General features: G+C 33.5%; 1 protein-coding gene and 1 long non-coding RNA gene across 3 annotated transcripts; both read right to left on the reverse strand.

Moving 5' to 3' along the window:
* Window positions 1-1,187: 1,187 nt before the first annotated feature.
* On the reverse strand, window positions 1,188-4,635 carry LOC121419372. The gene is made up of 2 exons (XR_005970586.1): window positions 1,376-4,635; window positions 1,188-1,251 (listed from the first exon to the last, which is right to left on the reverse strand). It is a non-coding gene; the product is annotated as an uncharacterized LOC121419372 (long non-coding RNA).
* A 1,740-nt stretch (window positions 4,636-6,375) lies between these two features.
* On the reverse strand, window positions 6,376-19,674 carry LOC121419373 (multiple coagulation factor deficiency protein 2 homolog). Of its 2 annotated transcripts, none has more exons than XM_041613810.1 (3): window positions 19,590-19,674; window positions 15,271-15,438; window positions 6,376-8,512 (listed from the first exon to the last, which is right to left on the reverse strand). In XM_041613810.1, exons 2-3 carry the CDS (start codon window positions 15,423-15,425, stop codon window positions 8,215-8,217), a joined length of 453 nt encoding a protein of 150 aa, XP_041469744.1. In that variant the 5' UTR covers window positions 15,426-15,438; window positions 19,590-19,674; the 3' UTR covers window positions 6,376-8,214. The 2 variants fall into 2 exon arrangements, with proteins under 2 accessions (XP_041469744.1, XP_041469743.1); XM_041613809.1 differs by lacking the exon at window positions 6,376-8,512 and adding an exon at window positions 8,519-10,295.
* Between the last annotated feature and the right edge of the window lie 205 nt (window positions 19,675-19,879).

Genomic DNA, 19,879 nt, shown 5'->3' on the forward strand with positions numbered 1-19,879 from the left:
GGCACAGTAGAAGTGTATTTTCTATTAAATCAATGCATTTGATGTTCAGCTTCTATTCCACCTTTATACCAACAACTGTTCAGTACTGTATGTTATCAATGCTTGAAATACATCCCTTTGACCCATCTTTGGCTGGTGACAACCCTCATCACTGTGGTATTGCCGTAGAATTCATGAATAAAAAATGGATATTTTGAGACATATTTAAAATATTGATTATAAGATAACAGAGCAGTACACTGAAAGCAAAGCAAGTCTTATAATTTTCTATTTGGAATTCCTTTTATATTGTTGTATTGATATCAGATGTCTGCAATCAAACTTAAAGCACAAATTGCTCATTATGTGCCCTGAATATCACTTTTACAGTGTGCATGATGAGGAGATGAAAGAGAAAATGTTCAAGTGTAATCTATAATAAATAAATAAATCTATTTCTGCATAGATGTTCTATTTATCATAGGAACTTCAAATAAGGTTAAGAGAGCATAAAATATGCTGTGTGCAAATATTAACAATTCAAGGTTTTGCAGTTTATGAGAGCAATTTGTATTCATTAAAATCAAGTACAAATACATTCTACTTTGTCCCCCTTTTTAAACTGAAAAGTATAAAAAGGTAATGATTGGTGTTCTTCTAGTGTGGACTAATACCAAATAAAAGAAGAATTTCAGTTTGCATTTTTATTGAATGCTGGGCTCACATTCATTATCCATGACAAAGATAAATACTTCAGATAATTCTGTTATTATTTTTGCTCATTTCAGTACAAATTATTTCACACATTTCATACATAGTATGTACCTTGTGATTGAATTAGCAAAAACACTACTGAAAAGTGTGGATGAAATAAAAAAAAGAATACAAACAATTTAAGTATGAATATTGGCCTTCTAAAAATTATCACATATTTAATTTCATTAAATGGATAAAGAAAACTTCCAGTGGTTAGTGCAGTACCCAGTTGATATTGAATTGAAGAGATGTATTCAGTATGTCACATATGAAATGCCAATGATAAAGGTAATCTTATTTATTTATAAGTTTATTGAAATCATCTTGTTTAAATCCATGGGTGGCAGTACTAATCGATTGTTATTGTTATTCTTAGCTCATGTATGGTATGAATGCTTCACTTCATGAAAACTACACTTCAACATCAGAGGAGTGTTTCATCAATATTTTTATCTGACAAGTTGTCGGATCCGACATCTTTCTTTGATTCTGATTGGTCAAGAGGCACTGTTATACCTTAGTCACATTTGCTCTATGGCGGCTGTACGGCTAGTCGAAAACAGCCGTTTTATTCAAACCACCTATATGTAGCTGGTACAAAAATTAATAACACAACTGTTTCGACTCGCCGTACCGCCACCGTAGAGCAAATGTGACCGAGGTTTTACTATGGTAAATGTCAGATAAAAGGTCTGACAGTCCTTCATGAAACACTCCCCAGATGTCACATAGTAATAAAGATGTATTGAAAATAATGGGGGTCATATGTTTGTGAATTGAGGAGTTCACTTGAATTCATTGTAAAAGGAAAAGTGCATAGATGCTTATGTAATTTATAGAAAAAATGATGTATTCATTCTTGTTTTTAATGTGTGGATATTGCTACAATACATGTCTACAAAGATCAGAATGTTTTAACCATTTTTATTTTGTACGCTGCTTCATCTTTAAAATTGTATATGTTTTATTACCTTATGATTTATGTTATTGATTTGTGAATTAGTTTAAAGGGAGATTTAAGTTATGGAACTGAGGGAAAATCTGGTATTATGGTGTTTTTCATAGGATTGGTCATGAAAGTAGGATTGTATTGTGATCTTTCACATTTAGCAGTTAACTTTGTCCTGAGATCTTTGAGTTTGGGATGACTATTTGAAATTTTTAAATAAGTAGAGGCTCATAGAATATCAAAGAGTTGGTGTCTTGCAAGAAATATTTGTAAACAGCCAATACTGACACATATTTACATATTGACCCTCTACTGTTGGTGTGTAGAAGTTCCTCTTTAACAGATAAGATGTGGTTTACATATACTGTACAGTGTTATGTATGAAAAATATACATAGAAAGTATATATTAGATTTATTTTATGACCCACTTATACATATATATATATTCTTTTACTTTACATTTGCTATGAAACATGAGCATGTATGTTTTAATGCTGGCATATATAATTTCCCTTTAATTTAATGTGCAAGGATTTATTTGTTTTTAGTTGATGTGTGCAGTGTGATCTCTTTACATACTTTCATTCAGAAGAAATAGTGATCAATGTTGTGTCATGTACCTGTTAATAATTGGTTAGCATTTCTTGCAGATTGAAAGTATTCATTGGTCCCAGCATGCCCATGTTTATTGTATTCAGACTACTTGATCATTGTCATCACTGTTTGAAAAATAGCCATATCAGTTGAAACTTGGTTTCTATTCTTGTAGCTTTTTCAAATAATACAAAACCTTTCAAGCATTTAAGTGTACCTTTGATTATTTTCCTTAATTTTTCACCAAAAAGTACTATGAAGAAATTGTGTTTTCTATCACAACATGTATTCAATTTGAATATGTATGCATAAGAAAGTGATTTTATCTTGTGAAAAGTTTCAATCAAATGCATTATGTACATAATGTCATTCTGTGAAGTAAACAAATGTTGAGAATGTATGTTATACATGTATATTGTTCATGCTGATCTCATAAAATGTCTTGATACATTATTGATTCATTACCCACATTGGCACAAGAGTTGCCATACGTTATATTATTTGGTTTGATATCTATAGCATGAGAGCTTTCACAAGCATCAATGCTGACACATTTCAAAATGGCTTCTCATTTCCCTGGTTTAACCTTAAAATCTTGAGAAAGAAATAATGTTCATTGGTTAGTGTAAAGACATGGTTTTATTTTTACTCTCTCTATATATATTTATCTCTACTTGACCCTTGAATAGTGTTTTATTTTGAGTAATATTGATAAGTCCATGATGGGCTTCTTTGGTTCACAAAAAAAAAGCAATTTTCTTGCAATTTGGTGGATTTACAATACGGTGCGCCATTTATCGGTTGCAGCGGACATGGGAAAAAGTTGACATCTGTTGAGCACGCTATTACTAAAATGCATGCTTTCATGCAATTTGTCAGCACTGGCTGACACGGCCCGACCGGATATACTGTCTACTGACGTGGGATAGATATTCGGCAAAATATTTCTTTGCAAAATTAAGACCGTGTTTTGTGAATTCTTGCCATATGGTTGTCATTTTTTAAGCATCAGGCACATTACAGTACACAAGCACTGTGCTGCCTGCACCATGTCAACCCTGAATTTAAAAACTTGGTCTGTCTGCTGCAACTAATAGATAGCCCACCATTTTGCGAATCCACAGAGTTAGAATAAATGAATAATACTTTGCATAGGCCCGATACATGATTTTGCCAAGGTTGTTTGAAAGATATCATTACCCATAAAATTACACTTTATCACTAAAAGAGTTAAAAGAACAGATTCGATATACAACACTCTTGGTAAACAAAACAGTTATTGAAGTTGATATAACTACATAACTGTAAAGGGAAATATTTAATATACATGTACAGTATGTATATAACGTCTTCAACTGTTTTAACTTGGTGAGCATGTTTACATATTGCTTTTTCTTCTGTGTAATACTGTTTTCCCTTCAGCTTATACAAAATCACATTCTAAATGTGTTTGAACTTCTCTCTTCTGGTGAGTTGTCATGACAACTATGTATTGAGTGTTATTTGTGGTTTATATAGGGAAATTTTGATGGAAGAAGTATGATAGAATCCAAAGTACTAGAAAGTTTGTTTCTAATTAAGGAAGTAGTATTTAGATGAACCTTTCCCGTTATGGACAGGAAAGTATTCCTCATTTTCTCTCTTTGAAAAATGTAAAGGGCACATTACCAAGAATTTGTATTCATTAATCATTGTCACTCAGTTGTCAAGCAGGATTGACACATTTTCATAGGTTGATTTTACCTATGCCACATTGATTTTAAGCTTTTGTTTTATTTTTCTAGATGTACATTTGATCTGCTTTGCTGAAATTGAACCTACGTGTTCAGAGACATAATTTGAAAGTATGGATGTAAGGATCAACTGAATGTCATTGTATTCAGTAACTTTTATTGATTTTTCTTTTGTTCTGAATTATTAAGCACCATTCATTTTCTTTGAAACAGCATGTATATACACTGCTTTCTATATTGACTACCTATGCCCATTCATGTGATGTACTATTGTATGTTAAGTACCCCCTCCCCATAGTCAGTACCCGTTGAATCCCCTTTCATTCTCTCATTCAATGTAATATTTCTCTTTCATTTTCTCCTATTCATTCAATGTAATATTTCTCTTTTTCTCTTCCCCTGTAATGGAATTCCCCTTTTTTCTATTTACATTAACTAGTGATGATATGTAAATACATAAAAACAATGTATAAATAATCATGATAAAAGATCAATACTATTTGTTAAATAAATATATGAAAACAAATTCAGTTTGAATGTGTTTTGTTGTCTTACATTAGAAACATGGAAGGAGAGCCAGATCCATGGTAGCATCAAAATTACATTAGTATGTAACAGGGATAATGCAAAAAAAGAGTAAAAAAAGAGTTGCATTTAACTTTTTTGTGACATTTCTGAAGTAGTAATATAAGGTTCATTTGATTTGTGTGGTTACATGCATGGGATGAAATTTTCCCCAACAACCCCCAAGTTTGCGAACAAAATGATTTTGATATTTTTAAGAAAGATTTACTGTATTGAATTGAAAAAAAAAATCAGACCGTTTTGAAATGAGTGTGACAGCTTTTAGAAGTCTTTATCTGAAATGCCTGTAGTAGCATCAATCAGAGATCATGCAGAGATCATCGACAAATTATATGAAATGTTACCCAGTTCGCTTCCAGGTAAGTCGTCGTAATTGTATTATTCTAACAAGTTTAATCAAATGGAACTCTGATTCAAATCTTTATTTTATAACCTTGTCAAAATAAAAAATAAAATCAGTGGGAGATATGTTATAAAATAATATCAAGGCATACAGGTAATCATCACAAAATGGACAGGTCAAATATAATTTCCTCCTTTGTCTTTATTTTTTTAACAAATGTAGTTTTCCTCTTCTTGTATTGGAACATCACACTGAATACACATGTGAAAATCACATTTGATATTTCAACTGGGCAAGACTATTCAGCATAATATGTTGGACATAAAATAAAAGAAATAACTGATATTGTATTCATTACTCTTTGGAGATTCACACACAGGTTTAATACAGAGATAAAGTTCTGAATTTTATAAGTCTCTATTTCATACTTGTGTGCTTATTGGGGATATCTGACAATCATCCAGACTTTACAGATATTGTACAGTGGTACAATTTATGAAGTCCCCCCCCCCCATCTATCCAAAATTATACCATCACGATATTATCTACCTATCATTGCAGCCTACAGAGCATGTGCAATGATCATGCAGTGCCATCTGCTATAGGTAATTGGCTACAGACTTGTGATTTTTGTAAATTTATCAAAACTTCAAACCTTCCAAAAAAAATGTCATGCGATTCCCTTTTAGGGAGCCTGTAAAGATTATACAATAATACAGTCCGAACTTGTCTTAGAAGTTATACAATATGGAAGATATGAGTTTACCATTAGGCTCTGATTGGTGGGGTCATCATTAGCCAAATGTGTGTTAAGTCTTGCAATTAAATGCAAATTTGTGTTTTATGGCAGGCATTCATCTTTTAACTAAAATTTACGTAATCACTTGCAGAGTTGAAATTTGCAATCAAGTGCAAAGAGTATCTTGCAACAAAGACAGATGAAATCACTGATAATGCATCCATGTAATGTATTCAAAAGGCACTTATAATATGGAAGAATAACTTCTTCATTTTAAAGCATAATACACTGTACCGATACATGTCTGTGATACATTTAATTAGCTGGTATTAAGTACTAATTTTTAACTTTTTTTCAGCACCACAATCATTGAGATACAAAAATCTTCATAGCAATCGATATATATCTATACCTAATATCTATACACCCCCCCAAAAAAAAGGAATTAAAATCATGAAGTATCTGAAAATGCAAACTTAACCTTCATACACATGCACTCTGAACAACTGTTGATTATTAAATGATCATCTGATTTTCCCCATTCAAAATAGAATTCTTTGCTGATGTAATGGTTTACAGATGCTTTTGTACCAGGGTTAACTAGAGGTTTATTTAACTGTGTATTAGAACAGGAACCTGGGGAGCATTTCATGAAAGGACTTGTCGGACGCTTTATCCGACAGTTACCATAGTAACAGTGATTCTCGACCAATCAGAATCAAGGAAAGTTGTCAGTTCTGACAACTTGTCGGACAAAAATGTTGATGAAATACTACCCTGGACAAAGAGTACAACATGAAGACAGGAGGAAATTAGAGATTAATATAACTTTGAAATGTGGAAATTATTTATACAAAGTGTAATTAAAATCATAAAAGATTATCAAAGGCATATTATAACTGAAGCAAAAACAAAAATGCTTCACTTGTTAAGAAAAGATAGATATTCATTAAATAAAATAAACTCTATTAAGCACTTTTAAACATGAAAGGCACCTTGTATAGATTTTCATATACTGTTAGCTTTACTATAAAAACACATATTAATACCCTACACATGACTTCAATATTTGATACAAGTCACTGAAAATTGGGAATTGCTATTAAAAATATGTGACCTTAAAAAAAAAAAAAAAACTTAAAACTGGTACAAAATACAAATAAAATATCCTGATAAATGAAATATCTTGCTTTTGACTTGCATTATTGCAATGTATAATATATTTTCATTCCCTGTCTATTCTGGCATTAATTCTAAATTGCTCTGAAATTTAACCAGTAATATTATATCTTAACAAAGGCAAAATACTGAATAGTGATTAATTTATTGGTAAAAGACAAGAAAAGAATGTATCCACCTTGTAATAATGCTTAATGCAATTATTCATCATTAAAGCATGTCTTTAGCTTTGGTAAATCGTCAGTAATGTGAACTATACGTGATTATCATCAACCATTACAATATAACAAGAGCTTGGTAGTCAATGAATACATATTTTATCCATTAGAAATAGAAGTATGGCATTTTCCGGCTGTTATTTTATGATTTCATCTAGCACCCTCATTAAGTAATTTTTAGAATTTTATATGGAATGGCCTTTTGAGTGTATGTTACTTTACTTATAAAGTAATTGGATATTAGAAAACAACCGACAAATATTATATCCTGAAATTTCAGCCCATTCCATGCTCGATGAGGTATTTTATATAAACATGACAAAATACAGACATTTTTTTGATTGGGCACCAAATCAAATTAACTCTGATGTAAATTTTGTAAATTTATCCAATAATTTTTTTTATAGTTTATATCCATCACATTACAACTGTTTTAGGACACATGCATTAATATGATCTATGAAATGGAATAGAGACATGTACTCTTAGGGGGATTTACCGAAACCAAAGATACATGTAGGCTTTAAAGGAAAAAATAAAAATTGAGTTCACCAACCAAAAATAGCACCATACATTGAGGAGTATAATCAATAACATATTCCAATTAATATCTACCCACATAAAAATAAATATAATTATGGTTATCAAATTCGAACAGCTTTGTGTTGGATACATTTAGAATGATTATTTTTTTTTAGAAATAAAAGACTACATTTTCAGGTGCCAAAAATATACCATACCAGAGAAATGTTAGATTCTACATATAGACCCATATTCTCAAGAGGCTTCAATTGTTTTGTGGTACAAAATCATGGAATATGTAGATTTGAGTACATACAATGTAATACACTCATTTCATCACATAAACTATAAAGAAAAGTCATATTATAAATGCCTACTTTTGGCAAATGGTGAATAATTGAGGCACAATAATACTAGAAATCTGCAGTCCACAGCTTTGTACTATGGAAGAATTGAAACCACTTTTGAGTAGAGGGGCCATTATTTCCCTATCTATAAATTCAGCTTTATTTGACAAATACCAATATAAGTAAGCCCAGTCATGAAAAGGAATGATGTTTAATGAAAAGTTTTAAACCTAAAAAAAAATTCATGACGTTACTGATTATTGTCATCATTACGACTGTGTTGCAGCATATTCTACATAGTCAATATACCCATCTTTATTCTTGTCATCATCTCTCAAAATAGGGTCAATCAGGTTCATAAGGTCATCTTCCTTAAGTGGCTCGGCGTTGGGGGCGCCGTCATGGTGATAATGTGTCATAGCATTGAGGAGCTCTAGACCATCAAGTCTGTTATTATGATCATAGTCATGGAGTTTGAAGTAGTGAAGTTGGAGTTGTTTCTCTGTCATCTCACTCTCTGGTATGCCATCAATGTCTATTATACCATCAAGATGCTCTCGTATGTGGCTACATTAAAAGGACATGGAGACAAAGAAAACATGCCATTGCAGCCTTAATATTCTTGACTCACAACTTAAAGAACCTTCAATCTACATAGTAGGAAACATATATAGGAAATATATTTTTGATATTTATTAGAGAAAAGTTCTATGTTCAGGGTTTCTGATAGTGAATTACAGAATCTCAACTTGTTGGAAATAAAGTCAAGAGCACTATCCACTACACTTTAAGTCAGAGCGATGTCTTTCGAATGGGGTTCTTGAAAGCATACTTCATCATGAGTGCTTAAATTTCATTAAAGACAAACAATGATAAATATGCAAGAAAGCTGCTGTAAAGAAACTTAGCACCATCATATACTGTATAGCAGGTTTCCTGATAAAAACACGTCACAGACTTTGGTAACATGCTTTAAAAAACCAAATATACATGTACATACAAATTTTACATTCAAAGGGCAAGATGTTACTTTTTGTATTTAGATAAGCAAGAGTACTATATTTTCACTATTTTTGACACATTAAGTATATGATCTTAATGATTTCAATGATTCTGGTGTTATTCTCATGTGTAAAATGGCAATACATTGTATATATACAGAAGTGGAAATTTGATATTGGTAGATCTAAATATGTGAAAATAATTTCACCATAAACATTCAGCTTTTACATTATTTACATCTATGAATCTATATGTAATTATTAGAGTAAATGAAGCAATATTTCTAATGATGTATAAATAACAATACAATTAAAACATGAACTACTATACATAAAGGCATTCTATACATAATGAAAATTGAAATATGAAACAGTTATACATATATTTGAATAATACACAGTATTGGTAGAACGATATATAAGGCTGGACTTTGTATGTCCCCAAAACCACTCGACAAAACACATTATCTTATTTACAAAGGTAAAATATAATACTTGTTTTTGTGATATCTACTGTCAAAAAGATTTTCAGTACATTTTACACAAATAAGCACAGATTACAGTTTGTATCTGCATATCAATATCGTTCATGTATGAATCCTAAATTCTTCATTAGTTACATTTTTTCTGGATCATTAATCCAGGAGTATTCTAAGAGTCATAACAATGTTTATTTCTATAACTTTAGGATATTGCTACGTATATCCATCTTTGCATCTCCTTTAGTTCTCCTACATGATGCTGAGTCCTGTGTGATAAAGACCACCCAGGAAGACAAGAAAGGTGGTACATGTATACATGTATATAGGGCCTACAGGTAAGTACCAAACTCCCTGCTTACATGTATATGGTCATATTTCTTCATCACATGCTCCAATGAGAAAACCATTGTCAGGAAAACCAGCAAATGTGGCCTATTTGGTTGCTGTTTCCGCAATCAATAATTAATATATTCATCCTAACTGTTCTAATCCTCATCATCGTAGTAATCCTGTTCCTCGCCCTCATCATAATCCTCCTCTTCATCTGTTGATCCATCATCAAGTCCCCTAGAAAACTCTATATAATCCACATAACCATCCTGGTCGATATCATCATCCTCCAAGATCACATCAACTATCTCAATGATCCTCTCCTCTGACATCACCCCACCATGATGTCCTCCTCCTCCTCCTCCTGTATTCTTCCATCCCTCATCCACATGTAGAATAGACTGCATCAATTCCAGACCATCTAGTTTCCTGTTGTGGTCCATGTCATGGGAGTGGAAGTAATGAAACTGCAGTCTTTGAGGAGACATGTCAATGGCATCAACGTCTAATGTACCTTGAAGATGGGATCTGATGTGACTGTATGGTGGATTGATGAATGAAAGAAAGGATTCCTCACTCATCATTGTACACCATCATCCAAGTTCTTAATTCATAATGAGCACATCCTATTAACAAGTTACAAATAAACTTTATGTGTCATTCAAATACATTCCAAATACCGCACTAAAAACTGCAGTCTTTTTAAAATCACATGCTCTTATATCATATCAAACTTTTATTTGGGCAACAGCAAAAAAAGGAAAGATGAATGGTTCAATAATCTAAACATTTAAAACTTGAAATGATCAGATAACGTCTTTCTACTTATATTTTCTCTCCTACACTAAAGAGGCCCACTCCTTGGATCAGTCCATATAATGGGCAACATGTGATTAGTTGGAAAAATCTTAGTTGAACAGAGCTGTCACAGTCAGTCAGTAAAGCGTACTTTCAGATATTGTTCTGATTTGGTCAATAATAATTACCTATGCTAGAGAATGATAACTGTTACCAAATAATGACATATTCATTGATATGTTTCTCAGTCTGCTTCCATGATTCCTCAAATTGCTATTTAAGATAAATTACTCTCTCTATTAATGTTTTTCTTTAGGCCAACAAACAGAATCTCACTTCACGTAGATCTAACCTTCCAACAAATAAGACAATTTTAACTTATTTTCCAAAACTAGTTTACATGTACATACTCATCATCTTCTTTGAAAAATATCTGCTCAATTGATTGTATTGATTTTTCAAACACCTACTAGACCTTATAGGTTAATACAACTTGACATTAAAAGCAAAATATGAATTGAAACTGAGTATTAGAGGTTTGACAACAATTCACCAAAGAATAACAAAGTTATGGATTTTATTCACACAAGAGCCGCTCATTGCATCATGAGAAAAAAAATCCATACAGTCCGTAAATACTTTATTTCTCTGAAAATTCAATAAATTAGTAACATTATTTCAAACAAGCTTCAAAATTCAAAGGGAAAATACTTTTACTCACCAGGAACTATCCCAAATGGGAATTTCTTGAAATTAAATATGTATCACATGACATGTGGACAGCTGGTCAAATGTGACCTCACAAATTTGTAAAGTTCTTATCGTTATAATTACTTTGGTGGATTTTTATCAAAACATTCATTGTCTTTAAACCAACTTGATGTTAGGGTGATCTTTCTAATCAAACCCTTGTTGATTTGTGGAAGTTGGAACATATTTAGTTGTTTCACTTAATTTCAGCAAAATTGATCAATACCTTGATCTAAAATTCTCCTTTTCTAACACTATATTCACAATTATTTTGATAAAATTTACTGTACTTGCAAATTATCCCTTTTTTTTACTGATTGACATATTTTCAAAAGGTCCTCCTGAAGCATTCAACTGAATGATAGGGGTAACAAGTGGAATGCCTCTGGCCGTCTCACCTGCATCATGCAGTTCAATATAGCAACAGTGCTGACTTTGAAAACTACTCTAACTCGCACAAGATGTTCAGTGATACATGGTTACTCTTATGTCCACTTTTTATGAACTAGACCAACAAACTTACAGAGATACGATGGTTATTCAACAAAAAACCCAACATGGCCAAAGTTCATTGACCTTACATGACCTTTGACCTTGATCATGTGACCTGAAACTCGCACAGGATGTTCAGTAATACTTGATTACTCTTATGTCTAAGTTTCATGAATCAGATCCATAAACTTTCAAAGTTATGATGGTAATTCAACAGATACACCCAATTCGGCCAAAGTTCATTGACCTTTGACCTTGGTCATGTGACCTGAAATGCGCACAGGATGTTTAGTGACACTTGATTACTCTAATGTCCAAGTTTAACGAACTAAACCAATAAACTTTCAAAGTTATGTTAATTCAACAGATACCCCCAATTCGGCCAAAGTTCATTGACCCTAAATGACCTTTGACCTTAATTATGAGACCTGAAACTTGCACAAAATGTTCAGTGATGCTTGATTACTATTATGTCCAAGTTTCATGAATCAGATCCATAAACTTTCAAAGTTATGATGGGAATTCAACAGATACCCCCAATTCGACCAAAGTCCATTGACCCTAGGTAAATGACCTTTGACCTTGGTCATATGACATAAAACTCATGCAGGATGCTCAGTGATACTTGATTAACCTTATGTCCAAGTTTCACGAACTAGGTCCATATATTTTCTAAGTTATGATGACATTTCAAAAACTTAACCTCAGGTTAAGATTTTGATGTTGATTCCTCCAACATGGTCTAAGTTCATTGACCCTAAATGACCTTTGACCTTGGTCATGTGACATGAAACTCTAATAGGATGTTCAGTCATACTTGATTAACCTTATGACCAAGTTTCATGAACTAGGTCCATATACTTTCTAAGTTATGATGTCATTTCAAAAACTTAACCTCAGGTTAAGATTTGATGTTGACGCCGCCGCCATCGGAAAAGCGGCGCCTATAGTCTCACTCTGCTATGCAGGTGAGACAAAAATGGGGCAAGCTCTGTTAAGAACATGCATGCAGTTTGTATGACAATAAACATGATAAAAGCAAGCCAAACATATACATTATGTAAAACTAGCTTCAAACAAACAAGTACCTTAAGTGGAAATGCATATACCAATGATAAGTGTTTCGTGACAAAATTACTTACGTATTTATGATAATTACTGAGAAGCCATTATTCACTTTTTACAAGACTACTGCATACATTAACACCAGTCATGCTTGAAAGTCATCTTTCTTGCATTTTGTTAGAAAAGACTTTGTGTTTTTTACAACTGAGGTTTACATGTATGTTTAAATATGTTTCATGCACCATGCTGTAGTAACAATATGCAATAATCATCAATCAAGGTTCTTACATGTATATGAAAATCCATTATTTATAATCCTCTACTTCAAGCCCACAGTAAGTTGCCCAATTTTAATATAGGTGAGATTTTCATCAAATTTTAAAAATTCTTGAGCTTTAAAATAAAGTTAGCTTGTAATAATTGGTCTACATTACAGTTCAAAAGTACATGTACTTGATTTACAATATTTAGGAGAATTTCAGAGTTCTTTAAAGAATATGCAGGAGGAACAAGTTTGAATATTGGGTTTACCCAAAAATGGCACATTTTTACTTGCAAGCTAAGATAAATGCCCAGCAGTGTGGAAAAAGTGGCGTCAAAGAAACTTTTGTACGTGTAAAGTTTTAACTTTTAACCATGTCAAATAATGACAGAATGGAGAAAAAAGTTACTCTTTAAACCCCCATTTCACAGAGAGCAAGACCTCTGAAAGACTGCTGTAAGACCATGAACTTGCTTGAACTTTCAAGGGTCTTTTAACAAACTTTCAAAGATCACCAAGTTCTTTCATGATTCCTGAAGGATCTTCCAATGGTCTTCATGGTCCTCCCGAGTCCTAACTACTTTTGAAACAGTTCAAAACAGTCTTTCAGCAGTTACAGGAAAATTGTCTTTTGATGGTCTTCAGCAGACTTTCAGTGGTTCTTTAATGAACTTTCAAAGTTCTCTAGTCTTTCCATGATCTTTTTGTGGAGATCACTGTAAGAATCATGAGAGATCATTGAAAGAACATTGAAAGACCAGGCAAAGTCCATGGAAAAAAATTGTGAAAGATCACTTGTTGCATAAAAGATCTCTGAAAGATACATGTAATACCATTGAGATATCTCTATAGGACTACTCTACATGTAAGACCAGTAAGACAAGAAATATCCATCAGTCTTTCAGAGTTCTTTTAGAGGTCTTTCTGAGCCATTCCTACACAGATGACAGATTTAAGTGATCTTGGAGACTGCTGTAAGACCTTGTCAGTTTTGGGTCTTTGAAATGTCCTTCAAAGGTCTCCCCTCTGTGGAATGGGGGCCTTGGATTGGCTAATTTCTTAGTATGGAGTTTTGGAGACCAACTTCAGTTTGGTTTAAACAGAAAACCTACATGTTACACATTGTGACTTATTGTAGGTTTTGAAGTAGAGCATCATACATGTACACTTTAATAAAATCAAGCAATAGTTATTTCTATCTACAGTCCTTTCTTGAGATAGATCTTCAGTACATATAGTACATCTACTCCAATGTTACGTTACGATGATTACACTATTTACAGCACACTGAGATCCTGGCTAGTGGTCATAAAGCATACACTAGATAAAACGCTTATATGATGAAGCATTGAATGAACAGTGATGCCACTCAGATTTGTTTATCCATCTTCAATGATAATTTTTTTTCCAGAAAAAAGGGTGTTTTTTACAGGCAAAATTATGTGAAAAAAGTAGTACTAGTTCCTTCTTTTGAACGAAAAGTTGCATCCTTGAACAGATACTTATGTATGTACACTTTGTTCCACGACTCCACATTTTGGCAGTTTTTTGTGATTTGGTATTTCAAAACATTTCACAATTTCATTTTTTACTCGATGGATATATCAAAATTTTGCTACAATGGTTCTGCTTCTACTATTCTGTTAACCTTAGTTTCATCCAAATAAACTTTTATCCAGAGCATAGGATGGATTAACTGGCCCCCTACAGTAACAGGGTTTAAAAATACAGAGACATCTTATTTTGATGTAAATCATGGTAAATTTATGCTATAAAATACACTTCATTTTTGTATCATTCACATATTAATCATTTTAGGGCACACACATCTTGCAATTTGGAGGATTAACCAAAACTAAAGATAAGCTTAGTTAGACATGCTTGCATCCTGTAAAATATTGTTTTGTAATACCTGTATATACTTTTGTATGGTTTTTAAACTTTTTATGCAAATAAAGAGAACAATGAATTGAGTATGTATTATTTCAAATCAGTTATAAAATCATTCATACTTTAAAAATATAAACTGAATTGAAATTGAAAAAAAAAAAATTAAAAACTTTTTTCATCAAAATGTACGCAAAAAAAATATATACACAGGTATATGATATTGATTAGTAGCAATGTTTACCAAATGTTACTTACTCTCTGTCTTGAATATGAGTCCTGTCCCTGATGAGGCTAGCAGGTGGACCAACTTTGATATGGTGTTCCTCTTCTGTAAAAACTGGTTGGAATAACATCACCATAGAGATGGCTAAACACAGACCATGTAATGATGCTTGGTGAAAATTCATCATACTTTTTATAATTCTGGATATCAAAAGGGAAAAAAAATAAAGTAAAAATTCTCACTATAGAGAATGATGTTGTACATTTCTTTTAATAGGTGACGGCAAATTTGGATTTGTAATGCATATGATAAATCCATCGAGGAGGTCCAATTTTACTCCAGGCCTCAAGCTTAGCATTTTCGTATAGCAAAAATTAAATGCAATATTTTTTTACAGCTAGTGAAGCAAGACAATGAAATAATGTAAGGTTTCATTATTTTTCCTAGTCGTCACTGTCAACACATACACAAAAGAAAAGATGGCGATGTACATCTGAAACTTTGAGGAAGGAGAAGACGACAGAGAAGAAAAAAGGACATGATGAAGTAAAATAACATGAAGAAAGAGAAGAAGAAGTAAAAGATAACAAAGAAAAAGAGAAAAGAAGGGGGAAAGGAAGAACTTGGGAATGGGGAGGTGGTAGAGGGAAGGATCATAAGGATGAACTAGGACTTATTAGAGGGGTGAGGAGGAGAAAAAAAATAATGAGTGGATTGTGGAAAAATACACAGATATATTAGAAAATATACCCACACAAGCCTCAAACTGGCAAGAATCTTACCAAGGATATTAAAAGAATATAGAGCACTAGATAGATAGTCTATAATGAGTGGAGGTAGAAAAACTAGAACACTCGATTCTGCCGTATATTGCTCATGGTCAAATGGTCTAAATAAGGTGGTTAGTCCTCTACATAACTGACTAGATCTACTGTCTACAGTTCATGGATGGGTGTGAATTTAATCCTGAAATCAGATTTTTATAAAATCTATAGTGAATTTTGACAATAAAAACAAGAAACTCTACTATTTAATTGGGAAAACTTGATTTACTTTACTCCAATGATGTTGGAGGACTTGGCCTGTTCATCAATCAAATTACAGGTGGGTTTAAGCAGCTGGTATGGCATACATGTAGTTGGCTAAATTAGCAGCAGAGGCACCGGTCAAAAATAATGACTGTCCCAAAAAACAAAGATATCCTCATAAACCAAAACAAATCACCTCTTAATAAAAAGTACAGTTTTTTTCTTTCACTTCCCCTGCAGGACATAGATGGCAATAACAGAAATTTAGAGTGCTACATGTAGGCCTATAAGTATAGATTCTGTGACAATTTGCACCAATTTCAATTTTTTTTTTTTACTTTCCGTCTTCCTCTTAGGCTGTTGTTAAGAATCTGATATGTTTACATGACTAGTAATACTAGAACATTTGGTTGGTGTCAGTAGAAAATAGAGCTTGATATCATGATAATCATAATAATTTCTATTTATATATATGCGCTATACACAAAAGTATCACAGCGCTTACAATTGTCAGACATTGAATGAAAGAAATAAAAAATACAAAAATAATACAAAATTCTATCTAGTTCTCTCAGTCATAGTATCATATGACTGACATAAAAAAAAATCATAGAATATTAAATTTGGTCCTGGAAGAACCTCCTACACTACAGGCAGGAGATGAGCTGGTCCCAAAATTGGGAGTGTCCCAGAAAACAAGGATATCCAAATCTTTACTCTTTATCCAAGATTCTGGAAGAGTGCTGATGATACCAGCATCCTTACTTCCAGTTCAAGGCCTTCATCCTTCTCATTAGTTGGCATCTTCATGGCAGTCTACAGGTAGCTTGGAATCTACACTGTCTTCGTCATTAGTAGGGTTTACCGATATTTATCACAGGGTTAGCAGTACCGGGGGTCGCTAGTCCGCCCACACCTTGTCTAGTCTTGTCTTGAAACTATTCACTGTCTGAGCTGTGAGTGACTACCTCTTCTGGGAGCAAATTCCAGTCATTGATGACATGCTGGCTGAATACATCTTAACTGATCTTAGTCAAGCATGTGGGTTTTGAGAGCTTCAGACTATGCCCTCTAGTGTTGCCTGTTGCATACACGAAGAGAGTATCACCTGGAATCCGTTCATATCCAGGGATTAATTTGAACACCTGTATCATGTCTCCTCCTCATCTTCAATACTCAAGAGAAGGAAGATTGAGTGCTTTAATTTCCCTTTGAATGTGCAGCATCTGATATCATTTTGCTGCTCTCTTCTGTATCTTCTCAATGACTTTATTATCACTTTTGCTTCAGGAGTCTTGAATCTAGGATACACCAAAGTCAATAATCTGCCTGACAAGTCCTTTGTACAGTTTTGGAAATGTACATTTGTCTCTACATTCAAGACTGGTGAAACATTCAAGACTGTGGTGAATGCATGAGTGTATCCCATTGACAAAATGGGCGCATGTACGCATCATGATCTGTGCATATTTAACACTCTGCGTGCTGACGTCACACTGGATGAACAGGTGATTAGGTAATCAATTATATGAAGGTATAAGCATTTTTCTCCTTATCTGCACTTACTGCAGATCCGATGTGTTACTTTATGAAGCTAAGAATTATTCAAAGGACCATTTTTAAATTCCTCTACAATTTCAAAATACTTAACTCTGTAGTGCTCCAAAGTATGACAAATATGACCCTGAGTTTGAATAAATGGTAGAGTGGTTTGGAATTTTTCCTCACATAGATACAAAGGTTTTTGGCATGTTTTGGGGCATTTTAAAAAGAACATTTGCTCTAATAAAAGTACTGATAGTTTGAAAACAAGCACATGAACCCATATATTTTCATGTATGCACCTCTTAGGTATACCTTCCTCTACAACTTTGCAAAGTTTGGTGAAACTGACATGGATTTTAAATAAAGTGCAGTATTTCTTGTAGTTCTGAAGTTCGTTTTTGAAATTTTAAATGTTGAGGTCGAGTTTTTGTTATCTTTCGCGCAATTTTGAGCTAAAACCGGGGTAATAATAGCAGCGCTTTGTATCCCCAGGCAAAAAGCGCATTATAAATTGAGCTATTATTACTTCTAAGAACTGAGAGTGCTGTTAGACATAAAATAGCATGGATATGTAATAACCATCCGACCATACCTTAAAGTTTCCTTTTAATTTCATGATTTTAAGAAATTTTATGAACTCCTGTTCTACTACTACTAGAACGTAAACTAAGCTTCAGTCTCTGTTAATTGTTTCAATGTTTGTTCTGCTGAACTCCGTTGGCTCCACTCACCATTCTCACCGAATACAGAGACCGAAGTTCTAGCTCGATCTGTACAGGGTCTCAATGGCCATATGTTTATGTATTAAGTTCCAATAGCAAGCCATCTGTGTATACGACTACAAGGAGAAATTTTAAAAAATTAAATGTTCCATATTAGGCAGTGTATTAGGCATAGCGCAGTAGTAGACATACCCATGTCTACTACTGCGCTGCGCTAACGCTGTATGGGTCTGCCACCGCGAAGGAAGCCAGAATCGACACAAGTAGAAAAAGAGAATTTGCTGTTAAACAGACGACCGTTTGTAACAAGACAAGAAAAGCAAGGAGAGAAGACGGTGAGAATGAAATTGAAACGATCTAAGGATATCAAAGGGGTTTAGAATGTAAGAATTTAATGAAGAAATGAGGTTATTTTGATCGTGATATAGACGGTCAGACCTACATACGGTACCGTACGTGTTTTACTGTTATTACTGGCGGCGTGTGGCGGTATCCACAGATAGGTGTTCTGGATATAACCACACGCGTGTGGCTGGATGGTAAAGACACACGCGTGTGGCTGTATACACTGCCTAAAAAAAACCTCCCGACTCCTCAATAGATGGTTGCCAGCTGTCTAACCGTAACGTTACTCACTGTCCCGAAAATAAGTAAAGACTAAATGAAGCATTATTCCAAGAAATTTCCAACAACAGCAAAAGGATTATAAAACGGAATAAAACAAAAGTCACAAACATCTCTGATGAGCTGCTACGTGCTAGCTGAGCTGAGCCGGAGGCAAGCTCAGCTTTCGCAGGGCCTCGCCCGAGCCGAATCTCAGCCCGAGCTGACCCGGGCCAGGCCGGGCCGAACGCACGCGACGTCTCGATGACAGGCTGGAGACTGAGCAGGCGCAGGCGCAGGCTGAGGGTTAGTTGCTCTTTACTCATTGCACAATGCGTCTGACGTTTCCAAGTTAAATAAATGCTGCTTTTGGCTTTTTAGTGAAGGTAAAAAAACATTTCGAAACAAAAGAAAACTTAAGAAAACAATACTAAAATTTGGAAAGAATCTTACCTGGCAGTGCCAGTGCCAGTAAACTCATATGTACGGTACACGTATTAATGTTGAGTTTAGCCAAGGTTACATGTAGCTTATCTAAACTTTCAGGAACCAATTTAGATCTACACGATTTAGAGGTGTATTTTAATCGTTATAAAATTCGGTTATTTTTTTTGTGTTCCTTTTTAAGTACAAATTTGTATTACTGCAAATTAATTTTTTTTTCATATTTTAACAATAATATATTTTATTTGAAATATGATTTTTTAATAAACTTTTGAGCATAGCAGTAGATTATGTATTAC

The sequence above is a fragment of the Lytechinus variegatus genome, chromosome 7 (assembly GCF_018143015.1).
Source record: "Lytechinus variegatus isolate NC3 chromosome 7, Lvar_3.0, whole genome shotgun sequence".
NCBI lineage: Eukaryota > Metazoa > Echinodermata > Echinoidea > Temnopleuroida > Toxopneustidae > Lytechinus > Lytechinus variegatus.